General features: G+C 41.4%; 1 protein-coding gene across 1 annotated transcript in view; it reads left to right on the forward strand.

Moving 5' to 3' along the window:
* Positions 1 to 5,530: 5,530 nt before the first annotated feature.
* The window catches only part of TTN (titin), a 270,471-nt gene continuing 259,676 nt past the window's right edge, over positions 5,531 to 16,325 (forward strand). Inside the window, 1 exon segment of the mRNA XM_018561614.1 lies at positions 5,531 to 5,621. Coding sequence (XP_018417116.1) covers positions 5,531 to 5,621 — 91 coding nt within the window.

Raw genomic sequence — 16,325 nt, forward strand, 5'->3', positions numbered from 1 at the left:
GGGGGGGCACTACAAGGGTTAGTTGCTTCCATACCTGGAGTTCTTCTTTAACTGGCCAAGAGCTTCCTAGATCTGACCGGCCATTTAAAAACGTCCTGTTAGCCATGCCCACTCATGCGCGAGCGAGAAACTGACACAATTTATAAATAGGTCGCTATGCCGGTTTACATACATGCGATCCACCGGCTATAGAGCCGACGAATCGCTTGTTTAACGTGCCGTTCTGTGCGCCCACCCTCCGCGGCCCTCCTGCCGCTGGTCCCAAGCTCCGCTGTGCCTGGTGCGAGCTCGGGACCAGCATGGTGGCTCTATGACAGGGGATCCAAGGGAGATCGGTTAACGATCTCCCTCCGGTCCCCTCTCCGCTGTCAGAATGCAGAAGTGATGTATGTTACATCACTTCCACGTTCTGCTGTCACTCACCAGCTTCAGAAGCTAGGGAGAAGCTGATGAAACAGATCTCTGCTTCATCAGCTTCTTTGGGGGTCCCTAGGTGACATTAGGGGTCCAGAAAGAGGACCTGTCACATCCTCTTTGCTATCACGCAGGGGGATTTCTTGGCCCCCTATGTGATAACAATAAAGTTAAGTGGAAAAAAAATTAAAGTTGCAAAAAAAATTTAAAGTCACAATTGAAAAAAAATTAAATAAAACACAAAAATCTTTTAAAGTCCCCACCCATTCATACACACATGCAAACATGCGCCAGGTGCGCATGAGTGCGAAAACGACGATTGGGCCCATTACGACGCACATGTTACATATCGCCGCAAACGTCGCAGTGAGAGCAATAATTCTAGAGACATTAATCACTGATAACACTAAACTGATGAGCGGTAAAAGCTTTTAAAGCGTTGCCTATGGTCAATTTTGGGTGTGGTAGTTTTTTGCACGCAATTTTAAAGCTTGACATGTTTGGTGCCTATTTACACATTGTGACCCCGTCGTTTATATTTTACCAAAAACTTATTTTTTCAAAATTTTCAGTAAATTTTCCTTAATATAGTAAAAAAATTAAAACCACAGTGGTGATTAAATACATTGCATGACGGAATAAATGTCAGTCAAAGTACCACAGGGCTGAATACTGAAAAATGGCCTGGCCTGGAAGGGGGTGTAAACACCTGGGGGTCTATTCACGAAGCTGCCGAAGGATCTAGCCGTTGCTTCGGCTGATACTTCGGCTAGCTTCTGCCCCAGGACCCCTTCGGTTATGTAGAACCCGTACAGCTCCCGAACTTAGCCGAGCGGCTCAGTCGAGCCAAAGGCATATGCCTCGGCTCGGCTGAGCCGCGCTGAAAGCCGAAGCTGGCCGAGCCTGCTTCTGACAGCTGGGCGGAGCCAACCGTAATCTTACGGCTGGCTCCGGCAACTTGCAGAGAGATCAGCGTCCCTGGTTACCAGCTAACCAGGGACACTGATCTCCAGACAGCAAACTCTCCCTGGCACTCCGGGAGTCTCCCGGCCGCCCAGGAAAGAAACACTGCTTTTTCTTTTTTTTCTTTATTCTGACACGGAGCCGTGTCAGAATAGAAAAAACATTTTAAAAAATGTGCCCATAGGAATGCATTGCTAGATTCCTATTGGCTATTTAAATTTTCAGTAGCCAATAGTAAACTAGCATTGCAGCCGCCCTCTGCTGCAGTTCTCCATCAGGTCCATCAGCAGAGGGCGGGTACAATGCTAGTTTACTATTGGCTATTGCAAATTGAAATAGCTATTGCAAATTGACATGCGCCCCCCTCCGCGGCTCCCCCCCCCTCTCCCCCTCCCGCTGTCAAGCTGGTCCTGGGCTCCGGTGTGAGCCCGGGACCAGCATACTGCCTCTGTCACAGAGGATCAGAGGGAGGTCGGTTCACGATCTCCCTCCGGTCCCCTCTCCGCTGTCAGAATGCGGAAGTGGTGTATATTACATCACTTACGCATTCTCGTGTCACTCTCCAGCTTCAGATGCTGGAGAGAAGCTGATGAAGCAGATCTCTGCTTCATCAGCTTCTTCAGGGGGGTCTTAGGTGACATTAGGGGTCTTGGAGACCCCTGATGTCTCCATAAAGAGGACCTGTCACCTCTTTTGCTATCACATAGAGGGGTTTCTCAGCCCCCTCTGTGATAGCAATAAAGTTAAAGGGGTTCTAAACCCTCTGTTTTTTTTTTGCTTATATCTACTGCTAGCATGCAGTAGATATAGGCAAGAAGTGTAAAAAAAAACCAAAAAAACTGTTTAAAATCATTTTAAACTTACCTCGTTACCGCTGCTCGCTCCTGCGCCGAGAATCAGGAACTGCTCGTACGGCCGCAAAGGATCTTGGGGCGGGCGCATGCGCAGTTCCGATTCTCGGCCGGGAGACGAGCAGAGACGCAAGGTAAGTCTATGGACGCGTGCACCCGCCTGCAGACACCGCTGGATCGGAGAGACAGAGCAGTCAGCGCTGGATCGGAGTGACGTCACACCGCTGGAGGGACAGATGAAAACATGGGGAAAGAAGAGGAAGATCGGAAAAAGAGACATCATTTAAGGTAAGTGCTAACATTTACATGGGAGGAGGTAAAAAAAATGTTGCCTTTAATGTCACTTTAAGTGAAAAAAAAAATAGGAAAAAATTTTCAAGTTTCCCCCCAAATTTTTTTTAAAGTTACACATAAAAAAGAATTAAAAAAAACTAATTTTTTTTTTAAGTCCCCACCCCTACATACACGCATGTAAACATGCGTCAGGTGCGCATACCTGCGAAAACGACGATTGCGCCCATTACGCTGCACATGTTACATATCGCCGAGAACGTCGGAATGAGACCAATAGTTCTAGGGCCATCAATCGCTGATAACACTAAACTGATGTGCTGTAAAAGCTTTTAAAGCGTGGCCTATGGCCAATTTTGGGTATGCTAGTTTTTTGCGATTTTTAAGCTTATTTACCCGACATGACCCTGTCTTTTATATTTTACCAAAAAAGTGGGTAATATTAGTTGTTTTATAACATAATGTATAAAAAACTTATTTTTTTCAAAATTTTCAGTAATTTCTCCTGAATATAGTAAAAAATAAAACCCCCAGTGGTGATTAAATACCACCAAAAGAAAGCTCTATCTGTCCCCAAAAAATGGTATAAAATTAATTTCAGTACAGCGTTGCATGACGGAATAAATGTCAGTCAAAGTACTGCAGCGCTGAACACTGAAAAATGGCCTGGCCAGGAAGGGGGTCTAAACACCTGGTCTTCAAGCGATTAAAGGGGAAAAATAACAGTAAAAATTATACTTGGTACCGTTTTATTACAATTGTAAAACAAGGTGTGACAAATATGTAAAATGATTTATCTTTATTGCAGAGTTCAAAAGAGGAATACATATAAGATTGGCAGTTTCGTATCATTCTTATCATAACTATTCGAGGTTTCAAAATTATGGGGGGGATATATTAAGGATGTAATTTTCATTGTCGTAGCAGTTTTCTATTTTACAATCTATATTTCACAGTACTAGGTGTTTGGATTGAGAACAAGTTATATTCTCTGAGGGAAGATTACTGCTTTACTAATCCAACTGTTATTGGTGTTAACATATAAGCACCGCTTTATTCTATTACTTATGCTATGTTCATACCATTATTCAATTCATACTGATTGGTGTCTAGAACAGACTCACTTCCCCCAACAGAGAACACGTGCTGAGTCTCCACTGTGAAGATAAATTAAAGAATGACAAATTTAGCACCAGCAGTCACAGAGACAGGTGTGACATTACATAAAATGGACCACCCTTTTGCAGGATCCCACGTGGTAGCTGAGGGATAGAGGCAGCCCATGAAGTGACGATGCAGGGCTGTCAGCAGATCTGGGGTATATAAAGTAAAAGCACCATGTTACCACTTCTGAGCAGTTCGTGCATCTTCAGCCTTACCTCGGGTGTAGGGATTGCATAGAAAAACAAAACTACACACAGCTAACAACTGTGTAGTTTTGTTTTCTAGGCACAGAGGTGCAACCATTTATGCACTGGGATTGTCTAACACTACTGTTTGGGAAAAGGACGTCGTTTTACAGCTCTTGGGCTTAGTCCCAACCCTTTTAGGCACTCTGGAAACATCAGGTTAGTAGTTAGACCATTGCTTACTAATAGGGAAATTAAAATCTGCTTAATTTTCAGGGTTTTTTTTAACCTAACACAACTAAACAGTAAAATTAGCTGTTAATGTATTTGTGTGAATGTGTGTTCATGTATATATGAATTGATAATAAATATATGTGTCTATGCAAAAAAGGTTAAAATGTACACTTATATACTGAGGGTACTAATATAGCTTAAACCTATATTGTGTTAACAAATGTAACTTAAACAATGGTTTAAAAATGGGAACCTTAACTTTGCTGTACTTTTTGTTCTAATCTTGTAAACGTACAAAGTTATGTTCCCCAGACAGCGCAGTGCCAGGAATAACTCTGATAAGAGACATGAGGTATCAGCTAGGCACTGATGACTTTTTAAGGGAATCATCTGCTCCCCTATCTATATCATTCCTACCACTACCACTTGTCTCCTGTCAGTCAAAGCTCTTAGTTCTAAAATTAGCACATGCCCTTTTGTGATCTGTGCAGATTATCCTTATAAAAAAAGAAAAACTTGAGACAGCATACATGATATAGCACACATATAATACATTATTTTCTTTACTTTGTATGTTTTATTTCAATTTTTATGTACATTGTTTAGCCATTTTAAGATATGTTTTTAAAACGATTTCTACAATTTAAATTTGATATTCACTTTTTTAATTTGTACATTTATTTTCTTGCCAACATAAAATAATTTGCTGCAGATTAAAAGCTATACAGCTATAAGTATTATTACATAATTCGTATTTATTTTTAAATCAAGATTATCAGCTTTAAATGTAAATCTTCTCATTTTTTTTTTAGAGAATTTTGCAGTAGAGCCTTGTAAAGACTTAAAATAGATATATTTGGTTTGAGCCTCAAATGTGTTATGCACATAAACCCTTAAAGACTATCCAAAAGGATAGATAGATAGATAGATAGATAGATAGATAGATAGATAGATAGATAGATAGATAGGCAAACAGACAGCATAGATAAATATTAAAATATAATATTATATCATTTATTTTATTTAGTTTTAGTTTGGTTACAAAAAAATAACGCTTTCACAGCTGTCTTTTACAGACTTTCTACTTCCTGATGCCATTTTGTAATGTCTAAGTGGTCCTCCAACACATAGCCCAGAGTTCAGCTTTCCAGTTCTCCTGTCACTACCAGTATCCTAATGAACATTTCAAATTACTTAGGTCCCAATATGTCACCCATAATTATCGTCTAAAAATAAGAATGTTTTATGCAGTAATTGTTAAGAAAAAGGTGTTGAAAGAACAGCAGATATTTGGCACTTGTGCTCACACAAGTGCAGCATTAAATGTGTACATTCTAGCTACTAATTGTATTTTTTAAAGGTCTACTCAAACTTGTACACCCATTTATTTTTATTTTTATTTATTAACTTTTCAGAGTGCCTATAAAGATGGCTTTACAAGCACCGACGTTTATACAGCCTTTACAAAGTGTTGTGGTACTGGAGGGTAGTGCCGCAACCTTTGAGGCTCAGATTAGTGGTAAGTAGTATTTAAATATATATATCTGTTTTTGTCATTGCTGTTATATGTTACATGATGATTGTAATGGCATACATCATTCACTTGGATGTTAAAATAATTTGTATTCAAATTGACCAATTCCTTATATATTAGAATTCCTTGTGTACAGTAAATGAATATCTACATGCAATGTAAGGAATACATCCATACTGTATGCAGATAAAAGTAACTATTTCAACAAATCTTCAAGATGTGTTTATTAGGTTTTCTAATACTATCAACTCTAGCGCCACCTATGTATTATTCTATTATGTAAAAATATTTATTGCATTTAGGATTGTTGTATGTACTTTATATTTGATTGTTTCAGGGCTGGAATGTATTTTTTTGTTTTTTTACATTATGAACCAGAACAGAGTGTAAAATAATATCTGTTTTGTAGAGGCACCTAGCATCTGGCATTTAAAAGCTACTTTCCCTTATACCAACACCATCTACCAAATGTTCAGGGACTGATTTAATAAAGTGTAAAGTGAAGTGTTCCTGGACCTGAAAAATGAAGTTAGCATTGAGAGGAAGTGCATTGAAGTGAATAGTACCTGTGTTTTAATCATTTAGTCCTACAGGGTCATTCACAAAAGGGTGAAGAGTTTGGAGAAGGCATGAGAAGTGAACAATCTAGGACAGCATAGCTGTACTGGAAAGTGAGTTAAATGGAGAATGTTTCCAAATCAGCGATGTTGTCCTAGATTGTTCACTTCTCCTGCCTTCTCCAGACTATTCACCCTTTTGTGAATAACCCTGCTAGACAGGGAAAATTAAAAATATAGTTTCTTCTTCAGATGATTGGGTGTTTGGTACTAATTGTGATGAGCTGAAATGAAGTGTAATGCAGCGAATTGACCCCAGACGGGATTCACTAAAGTGTGAAGTGATCTTGCAAAAATAATCTTTGGGTTTTTCCCAGCACATGATTGGAAGTTTGAAGTGCACAGAGGGTTACTGCACCTCATTTCACCTAATTAAATCAGTACCAGACACAATTCAAAGTGTATCTAAAGCTATCCAAAAAGTTTTTTTTTTTTAAATTTTGCATAAAGCGTAGGAACTTCTGTTTGGTTTCTATTGCTGTCTCTGTATTTGTCATTGTGACCATTGTCAAGGAGCGAAAATGAGGGAGTATACAAAATTTTAGGTTGTCACCAGAACAGAAAAAAGGAAAGTCTTTCAATGGGCACACTTGCTCTGGTGACAATTGTCTAAGAGGGGGTTTCTTTTCATTTACTGTTGTGATAGAAAGTAATGGTAAATCTCCTCAATGAGACACAGATAGCGAAGTTCTCCTTTAACATTCCAGTGCCATCCAATTCAGTTATCAAGCACCATGTGATGCCAACAATGTTAGGATTACTGTATTAACTATTAGATGTGTCCAGTAAAAGAGTGCATAAGGCAGTGGTTTGTTGCAACCCACTACAACAGAAATCCTCTTCCACTGTATTTTCTTTTATAGCATCATTAATGTATATGTGCTGTCCTCATGAATAGGCCCCAATTAGGTTTATATGACCAAACTAATTATTGTACCCCAAATGCTAACATGGATGCAAAGCTTGAAGACTACATTTGGATAGTCCTGAAATAGTCCATTATGTACCATCTGGTATATTGCTGTGTTGTGATAAAATCCATTATATGTGAAAATAAACTACAGTTCATTAAGTTAATATTTAGAAATGTGGCTCTGTAATGTACTGTACCATATAATCCTTGACATGGATAAAAATGGAATTTCCTCTGATGCTCTTGGCTGGTGGCATCATGGCCTTTTCTGGTGACAGCGACTTTTCATATCTGTGCAAAGTATGGGCTTTACAATCTTTTTTTGCTAATGTATGCCCATGAAATGTACCGTTATTAGCACTTTATACAAATTATTGGTGAATGATCACGTAATCATTTGTTTTTACTCTTTTCCAAAAAATAAAATTACACAATGCCAAAGATTATTATATTGAAAGCGTATCTAAACCCAAAAACAAAAATGTACTATATTGCAGATTACCACTCCTTAAATGTGGTGGCTTCATTAGTTTTCTACTTGTAGGCTTTTTTTCTTTATTTTTACCCGGTGATCTGACCAGCTACAGCAACAGTTTATTTTCCTTTTGGGACAGAAGTTTACATAAATGAATAAAAGCTGATCATTGTAAGCACCCCTGTCAGTGTTAAATGTTTTTTTTTAGCCCTCTATCTGCTACATTTGCTGGACAGTTTGGTCTGTTATAGGAAGATGAAAAATCACGGACTTATTGTAAAGATCACCAGGTGAAAATAAAGGGAAAAAAAGCCTTAAAAAAGAAAACTAATGCAGCTACCACATCTAAGAATTGCTAAGCTGCAATATATAACATTTTTGGTTTTGAGTTTAAATATGCTTACATTTTGTAATTTACACACACAAGGCCTATGTATCTGTGCTGTGGCCTATGCTGTGTCTGAGGTTTCCCAGGGTAACAGAAACATTATGAGGGGAATTTATCAAAACTGGAGCAGGCAGAATTTGGATCAGTTGCCAATGGCAACCTATCAGCTTTTAGCTTTCATTTTCTAAGCTTAAATGATCCAACTGAAGAGAGAAGCTGATTGGTTGCCATGGCCATCTGCTCCAGTTTTGATAAATTCCCCCCTTTGACTTTACATGTAAGGTTCTTATGTGACCTTTTGCATAATAGAACTCTCATCCTCATGCTGTAGTTTTTTTGATTGCTCGGAGAAGTAAAGTTTAGTAGATATGGAAGTCGAAATTTGCGATAATGCCAGGTCTTACCCAAAGGTGTCTCTGCAGGTGACATGTGAAACCATACCTCTAAGAAACAAGGAAGGTACATTGGAATAGTGGAGGATAACCAAAGGAACTGAAATTGTCAGTTGTCAGAGAAAACCCATAGCGCGTTATATTTACTATTCTTGACCATGTAAAAAAATATTCTGCTGGTAGTTAAAGTTGCAGATTAAGTCAGATGTATATTTGGCATATGATTGTATGTGCCTGAAGTTGGATAAAATATAAACATTTTTTATCTGTGGACATAGCTAGTAAAAACCTGCTTTTGTAATTATATAATGTCCGAGTAATGTAAATGGATTCCATACTGGTAATAGGGTTGCTCCACACTGCTCTTTGAACCTGGTTAATGAAGCCTATGATGCTAAATAATAATGTTAAATGACACGTTAGTTGATTGGTATACATTTTCTCTCTAAAACAAAAGAGCAAACAAGGATTTAAAAAAAAATTGGATATAGTGGTGTCTGTGTCCCTGCTGGGGGCTTTACTTTCCTCTCATTTTTTTCCTGCAGGGATGTGTGGTCAGGGGAGTCCGGTGAGGCAGAGCCTCACCTAGGGGTCTATTCACTAAGCTGCTGTAGGCAGCCGAGTGAACCACCGACCTGAAGTGAAGTGAGCCGATCGCTGTTCGGCTATTCACTTCAGGCTGGTACGGCTGATTCCAGCCGTATATCGGCTGAAAACAGTCATACATTGGGTGACTTCGGGTCGGCCGAACATGCTCAGCATGTTTGGCCGAACCGAAGTGCAGAAGGAGTTCGACTCAGCTGATCCAACATCTGGATCGGCTAAGCCGAACCTCCGGCAGCCTACTCGCTGCTGTTCGGTCTATTCCTATAGATACCGAACAGCAGTGAGTAAACAGCCGAATGTGGGACCTCTGTGGGACCGAGCAGAACAGAAAAATTGTTTAAAAAGTAGATAAAAAATATAGCTAGTTTGCTACTGCAAATTGAAATAGCCAATAGGAATCTAGCAATTAATTCCTATGCTGAACATTTTCTTTTTTTTTTCTGACGGCAGCCAACGGCTCCATGTCAGAATATTAAAAAAAAAGCAGGGAAAGGTTTACTCTGCTCGATCGACCAAAGCAAAACTTTCCTTTAGAAAGTGTTTATCTCCCGGGCTGCCGGGAGCCGCTATCTAATAGCGGGAGACTCCCGGAGCGCCCGGGAGAGTTGGGCTGTCTGGAGATTAGTGTCCCTGGTTACCAGGTAACCCGGAACACTGATCTCTCTGCAAGTGGCCGGAGCCAGCCTTAAGATCACGGCTGGCTCCGCCCAGCTTTGAGAAGCAGGCTGTCGGCCGTCCAAAAGCCGGCCGCTCGGCCAGCTTCGGCTTTCACCTCGGCTCAGTCGCACCGAGGCATATGCCTTCGGCTCGACTGAGCCGATTGGCCCACTTCGGGAGCTGTACGGACTATAGTGAATAGCTACTACAACCAAAAGGGGTCCTGGGGCCGAAGCTAGCCGAAGGATCAGCCGAAGCTATGGCTAGATCCTTCGGCAGCTTCGTGAATAGACTCCAGTATTATTCAGGAAAAAGCTGTCAGCTTCAAGTCTGAAGCTGAGAGATTTTTCTCCATTCAGTGTGCCTTGTTACAGGTTACACAGCAGGAAAACCTCCCCGCTGTGCAACCTGTCATGGACGGAGTGCTGCCTGTTAATTACAGGCAGCGCTGCATCCGGCTTTTGTCAGGTAGTTAGGTTACACAGCAGCGAGCTTCCCCACTGCTTGTGTAGCCTAACCTAGTGAGGCAAGAGCTGTCACAGCCTCTAATCTGTGTTAGAGGCGTGAGCTCTGTGGATGGCTTGGACCAATCGCAAAGCGCCACTGGTCCAAGCTGTCCAATCAGAAAAAAGAAAAAAAACCCCACTGAGGCCATCGATCTTGATGCCTCAGCAGTGACGAGCAAGTTAGGGGCAGGGAGGGAGCTCCTCCCTGTCCCCTCCCTTCCTCCTCCCCACAAGCTTGGTTAACGAGCTGGGGGCAGGGTTTCCGCTGGATGGGGCAGAGCTTTGGCAGGACGGGGCTGAGCTTTAGCAGGACAGGGGATGCCTCACCCAGCCCAGAAGGCACGGCACGTCACTGTTTTCTTGGTGACAGAGACAGTAAGGGGTCTCTTTATAAATGTTTTCACACACGAGTCACACCGTTTTTCGCCAAGATTCACACATTTTTCTAACTGGATTCAACTAGAAAATATGTGAATCCTGAGTGAACGTTTTATGAATCTCGTGTGAGAAAAATATAAAAAAAACCTAAGTGATGGGAGAGGTGAAGTTAAATCATCCACAAGGTGCAGTAACAACTAGGATGGCAGTTCCCCACACTTCGGGAGGTGTTCTCTTCCTGTTGTGTCTTCAGAGCAAGATGTAAAAATAAATCTTACAGGGGGACAAAGAAAGCAAAAAAAAAAAAACTGATAGGTTTTTAACCCTTTCCAATACATAACTTAAACAAAAAACTGTATTGGCTGTACATACACTGTAATACATCAAAGATCATTACTGTTAATATGCAAAACATTTAAGAAAACAGGTTGAGACACAACCCACCAGGCTCCTCCTGTAACATATCATTGTGGGAGTGCTAAACCTTTAACAAAAAGTGTAATTTTAAAAGAATATGAAAAGAACATATGGGGCAGCATTGTTGGACATAGATGAAAATACCTTAAATAATATATTGTAATAGATTTCTATAACATACTGGCTTTAATTGAATAAGACCAATTATTTTCCAGGGTCCAAGTTTTCTAACTATGGCTTGTTTCTGGTCTTACTTGTAATTTTTACTATGGATATACAGTATACAGTGGCACCTCAGTTCACGAACACTTCTGTTCGCGAACAATTAGGTTCTCTTACAAGAAGTTTGGCAAAATTTTGCTTCCGTTCGCGAACTCCGCATCGGGTGACGAACACCACCGCAGCCATCTTCCCTGCTGTGACGCATGGTCGTGGCTTCCTCTAGTCGAGATCGCGGTCTGATCACACTTTGATTCGGTTTGCGACCAATTCGGTTCGCTACCAGAATAGTGAAATGAAATAAGTTTGTGAACCGAGGTACCACTGTATATATAAAAAAAAAGTTCACAGGTCAGTGTGGTATTGTTTATGTGACTCCCAGTATGACTGGCTTAAATTCTTGGGTTCTTACTTTGGGCACTTGGGTACTGACTCCTGACTGTTGGCTTCATGTTGGTTGCCCCATGGATGATTAGTGATCTGACTTTGGCAGCACAATGAAATAATGACACATTGAAGTTCACTTCAAAGGATCAGATGATATTGGAAGAGGCTGTGCAGTACTATTTTAGGAAAGCTGATCCCCTCTAAAGCTACATGGCAGACAGCTGTTTTCTATAAAAGGTTTGATGTGTTGATCATCTGCCCACATCTCCCAACTCTGTCACGGCTACAGCAAGTTGTCTTGTCAATCAAATACTCCAGCTGTCTTTTCTAAAATAGAAATTCAGTGAGGTAGGGGATTTTACCTAATGACACTAGGATGTGAATGAGAAAGAAAAACAACATGGTATTAACTACTGCATTTGTTTCTTTCTGTCACATTAATTTAAATGTAATGTAAAGGCTGCAAAAAGTAAAAAGAAAATGACAAGTGCAGTGCAACTAGGAACACATAGGGGTCTATTCACTAAGCTGCAGAGGGCAGCCGAGTGAATGACCGATCTGAAGTGAAGTGAGCCGAACCTCCGGCAGGCTTCTCACTGCTGTTCGGGCTATTCTTAAAGATGCCGAAAAGCAGTGAGTGAATACCCGAATGCCGCTGAGCGGCATTCGGCTCGGCTGTTCTGCTCGGTCCCTCAGAGGGACCGAGCAGAACAGAAAAAGAGTGAAAAAAGTAAAAAAAAAGTAAATAGAAAATGATTGTGCGGAGCTAGCAGTGACAGCTAGCTCCGCCCAATAGTTTCCTATTGTCCGGCGGCTCTGCTGCTGTTAAAAGAAAACTCTCCCGGGCGCTCTGGGAGCCTCCCGCTCCCGGCCGCCCAGGAGAGAAACACTGCTGTGTCTTTTTGTCTTTATTCTGACACGATCGATGTCAGAATAGAAAAAAAAAGAGAATTTTCCCATTGAAAAGCATTGGGACATTACTATTGGCTATTTCAATTTGCAATAGCCAATCGTAAACTAGCATTGTACCCGCCCTCTGCTGATGGACCTGATGGGGAACTGCAGCAGAGGGCGGGTACAATGCTAGTTTACTATTAGCGATTGCAAATTGCAGCTGTCAGAAGCAGGCTGTCGGCCGGCCAATGGCTCGGCCAGCTTCGGCTTTCACCTCGGCTCAGCCGAGCTGATGCATATGCGTTCGGCTCGGCTGAGCCTCTCTGCCATAATCGGGAGCTGTACGGGCTATTGTGAATAGCCCATACAGCACCCCTTCGGTTCTACTGAACCTTGGGCCGAAGCTAGCCGAAGGATCGGCCGAAGCTACGGCCAGATCCTTTGGCAGCTTCGTGAATAGACCCCATAGTTACCTTGTATTGGATCAGAGTACTTTCATATGTTCACTCTGATGTTAAATTGTATCATGAGTGATGAGGCTTGACAGATGATAGACCATTGAGTTCTGATGAGGTGTAGCTTGTAAAAGATAGCCCCAATTTACTTCTTTAGCTCCTAAAAACACATACACTATAAATCATTGTGACAATACTTTTTGCACTGTTGAGTTCTAACCTGAGCTGCACGTGCATGAGAACATCTGTTTGGCACAAGGGACTTCCCGTCTTAAATTGATAACATTGATCCCTTTTATTTTTCTTTATTGCATCAAAAATCACAGATACACACTGTGATAAATATGTTAGTCCATCTCTCTGCCGCTACATTTTAGGTCAGTCCTATAACCTTTCAAGCAAAAGTTACACTGTGATTCTGGTTTGCTTTTTGATGCACTGCAAAAAATATAAATAAAAATAAAAGGAAGTATTGTGTGAAATTAAAGGAGAACTATGAGGTGAGTGCTTTTCACTCACCTCATAGTTCTAGCTGACCTGTGACAATGAGACTGTCACAGGTCGACTCAGTAGATCGGGAGGTGAGCGAACACATACCGGGTTCGCTCGCCTCTCGATCCTGTCACGGCTCTCTGCCGTGACAGGGGGAGGGGCTGGATTCCCCTCTCCCCGCTCCGATCTGCCAGCACTGACTGGCGGAACGGACGGGGGAGGGGGCAGGTACAGCTGGCTCTGCCTCTAGATAGGCAGAGCCAGCTGTCACTCACGCAGCTGGGCGGATCTCGTCATCTACATCGGGATCTGCTGCAGCGTCTCAGTATACCGCGAGCTGTAGCTCGCGGTATACTGAGCTTAGGGTAACGGGAGGACGCTAGTTTGTGTCCTCCCGTTACCCTAAGGAGAACTATGGGGAAAAACACTGACCCCATAGTTCTCCTTTAAGGAAATATGAAGTTCCCTGTCAAACTTTTGTGGGTATTGTGTTGATATGTCCTTGAAGGGCCAGAGGATTGTGGCATGGGACATGGTATCTATTAAAAGACATGCAATTTAGTTGATTGCATGACAAGTGACAACTTCTGTTTGCTGCCAGTGGGAAGATTTCCCTTTACTTCCTGTCTTGGAGGCAAAACAGGAAATAAGAAATTTCTCTGAAGTGAAGGGAATGCCCCTCTATGACAGTTGTCACCGTTGTCACCAGATCAAGTCCTCATTGGAAGATTAACCCTCATCTATGGTGCTGGACATCTGTAAAAAATTAGAGCTCCCATCACTTTCTGCATTGGTGATAAAGTTCACCAAGAAAAATATAGAGAATTAATCTCCAAAGCAGAGATACAGACAGCAGTTAAGAGCCTGTCAAGGGTTCTAACTTTTCCCTACTTCAAAACATAAAAAAAGAAAACTTTTGTCTGTCCAAACACTTTAAGATCTGTGCATCTGAGAATTTGGAGAAGATCTTACCCTCCCTGTTGGATATTTAATTTATAATGCGCAAGGCAGAATGCTGCAGTGGGAGTGAAACTGTTGTGGGGGCGTGGCATAGCTGGAAATTCAGGTGTGTTTTGCTTTTGGTGTCCCTATTTGGCATAATATGTCCATTTGTCCATAATATATACAGATTGGTCTTTATTTTGTTATTTTGTTATACTGTTTCTAAAAGAAAAGCCACAACAGTAAATACATTCTCTGATAAACATGTCCTAAGTTTAAATGCATTAGTCTAAAATACATATTTTGTGTACTGTTGCATAAAATGGCAAATTAGTTTAGCACTAGTTCTGTGCCACTGACATTAGTAACTTGTCTTTTTTTGCAGCATTGTTTAAATTGTTAGCTTATTGTAAGTAATTTATTCAGAGTTGATTTGAAAGAACTTTTCTTAAAAAAAAAAAAAAAACAGTGAGAACACTATTAATTTACTGTTACAGCTAGTAGCTACAGTTCAGCTAATTACATTAAATGTAGGCTCATGAAACCTGGTTAGTGGTTACCATGCGTTATTGAACACTGCTTTCTGTACCAAGTCTATGCTAGGTTTTAGTAATAAAGTTGTGTGAAATGGGCAGCTTCCCCCTAGAAACCAAAGATAGATAATTTTTTTAATGATCTGATTGCAATAAATTGGCACATAACAGTCTATATGTTGCTGAACATTTTATTTATCTTTCTTCACTCTGTTTAGTTGTGTTGTACTCTATTGCCACTATTACAGATAGGGAAATGCAGGAAAGCCCTGATATGTCTCAATGAGGAGGTTCAAGTAGAAATCAATTTTTTTTATAACCTTTGCTCATGTCTCTGTTGAAACAAATTCAATGTCATAGAAAGGCACCAGTAACTGGGGCAGGAAGTGAAGTAAAATCCCCCTAAGGGGTCAAAATTAAAAAAGAAACACAGGCTCTGACACCTCCTCACTGTTTCAAGCATTGGATGTGACATCTAGTGGCACATGTTAAGTAGTGCATTTATATGTCATATGTCTAAGGGCCCGTATCGTTTTTTCCACACATTACTGCAACACAGTGCTGTTCCATTGATTTTGAAAGGCACCCTATTGTCATACTGCAGCAGTGGGCAATGCACCCAGACTTGAGCCCCTTCACAGCGCACATGCCTTGTGCTTAGGTGCGCTGTGTTACAAATAAAGGAGCATACCTGTTTTTTTTTGTGCATTATGATGTACAGCCAGCCCATTGAAAATGAATAGGTTGGCTTTATGCATTGCGCCTTAATGTTTAATAATGCATTGTAGTAAGGCACGTGCAGTAGTACAACACATGTGTGTGAATGGGCCCTTAAAAGAGAACTATGGGGTAAGTGTTTTTCCCCATAGTTCTCTTAAGGGTCACGGGAGGACATATACTAACCTCCTCCCATGACCCAAAGCTCAGTATATCGCGAGCTACAGCTCACGGTATACTGAGACCGCCGTAGCCGGGATGGATCCCGACAATATTGTCGGGATCCACCCAGCTGCGTGAATGACAGCTGGCTCTGCCTATCTAGTGGCAGAGCCAGCTGTGCCTGCCCCCTCCCTCGTCTGTTCCTCTGGTCAGTGCTGGAGGATCGGTGCGGGGAGGAGGGAAATCCCTGAGGGGAGCATTTACTGACAGTCACCAGTCTCTGCAGGGACATGATCGAGAAGTGAGCGAGTGACGGTATGCGTTCTCTCACTTCCCCATCTATAGAGCCGACATGTGACAATGTAATTGTCACATATCAGCTCTAACTATGAGGATGAGTGATTTCACTCACCTCATAGTTCTCTTTTAAGCTTGTAGAATAAACCCCTTGTGTTTGCTAATAGAAAGAATACTTTTTGGATGCAGTAGTTTGAGAGCTGTTCACCACATGGTGATAGGATGTTGTTGTCTAACATCTA

This window comes from Nanorana parkeri, unplaced genomic scaffold (assembly GCF_000935625.1).
Source record: "Nanorana parkeri isolate BGI_ZX_2015 unplaced genomic scaffold, ASM93562v1 scaffold534, whole genome shotgun sequence".
In the NCBI taxonomy this organism is placed as follows: domain Eukaryota; kingdom Metazoa; phylum Chordata; class Amphibia; order Anura; family Dicroglossidae; genus Nanorana; species Nanorana parkeri.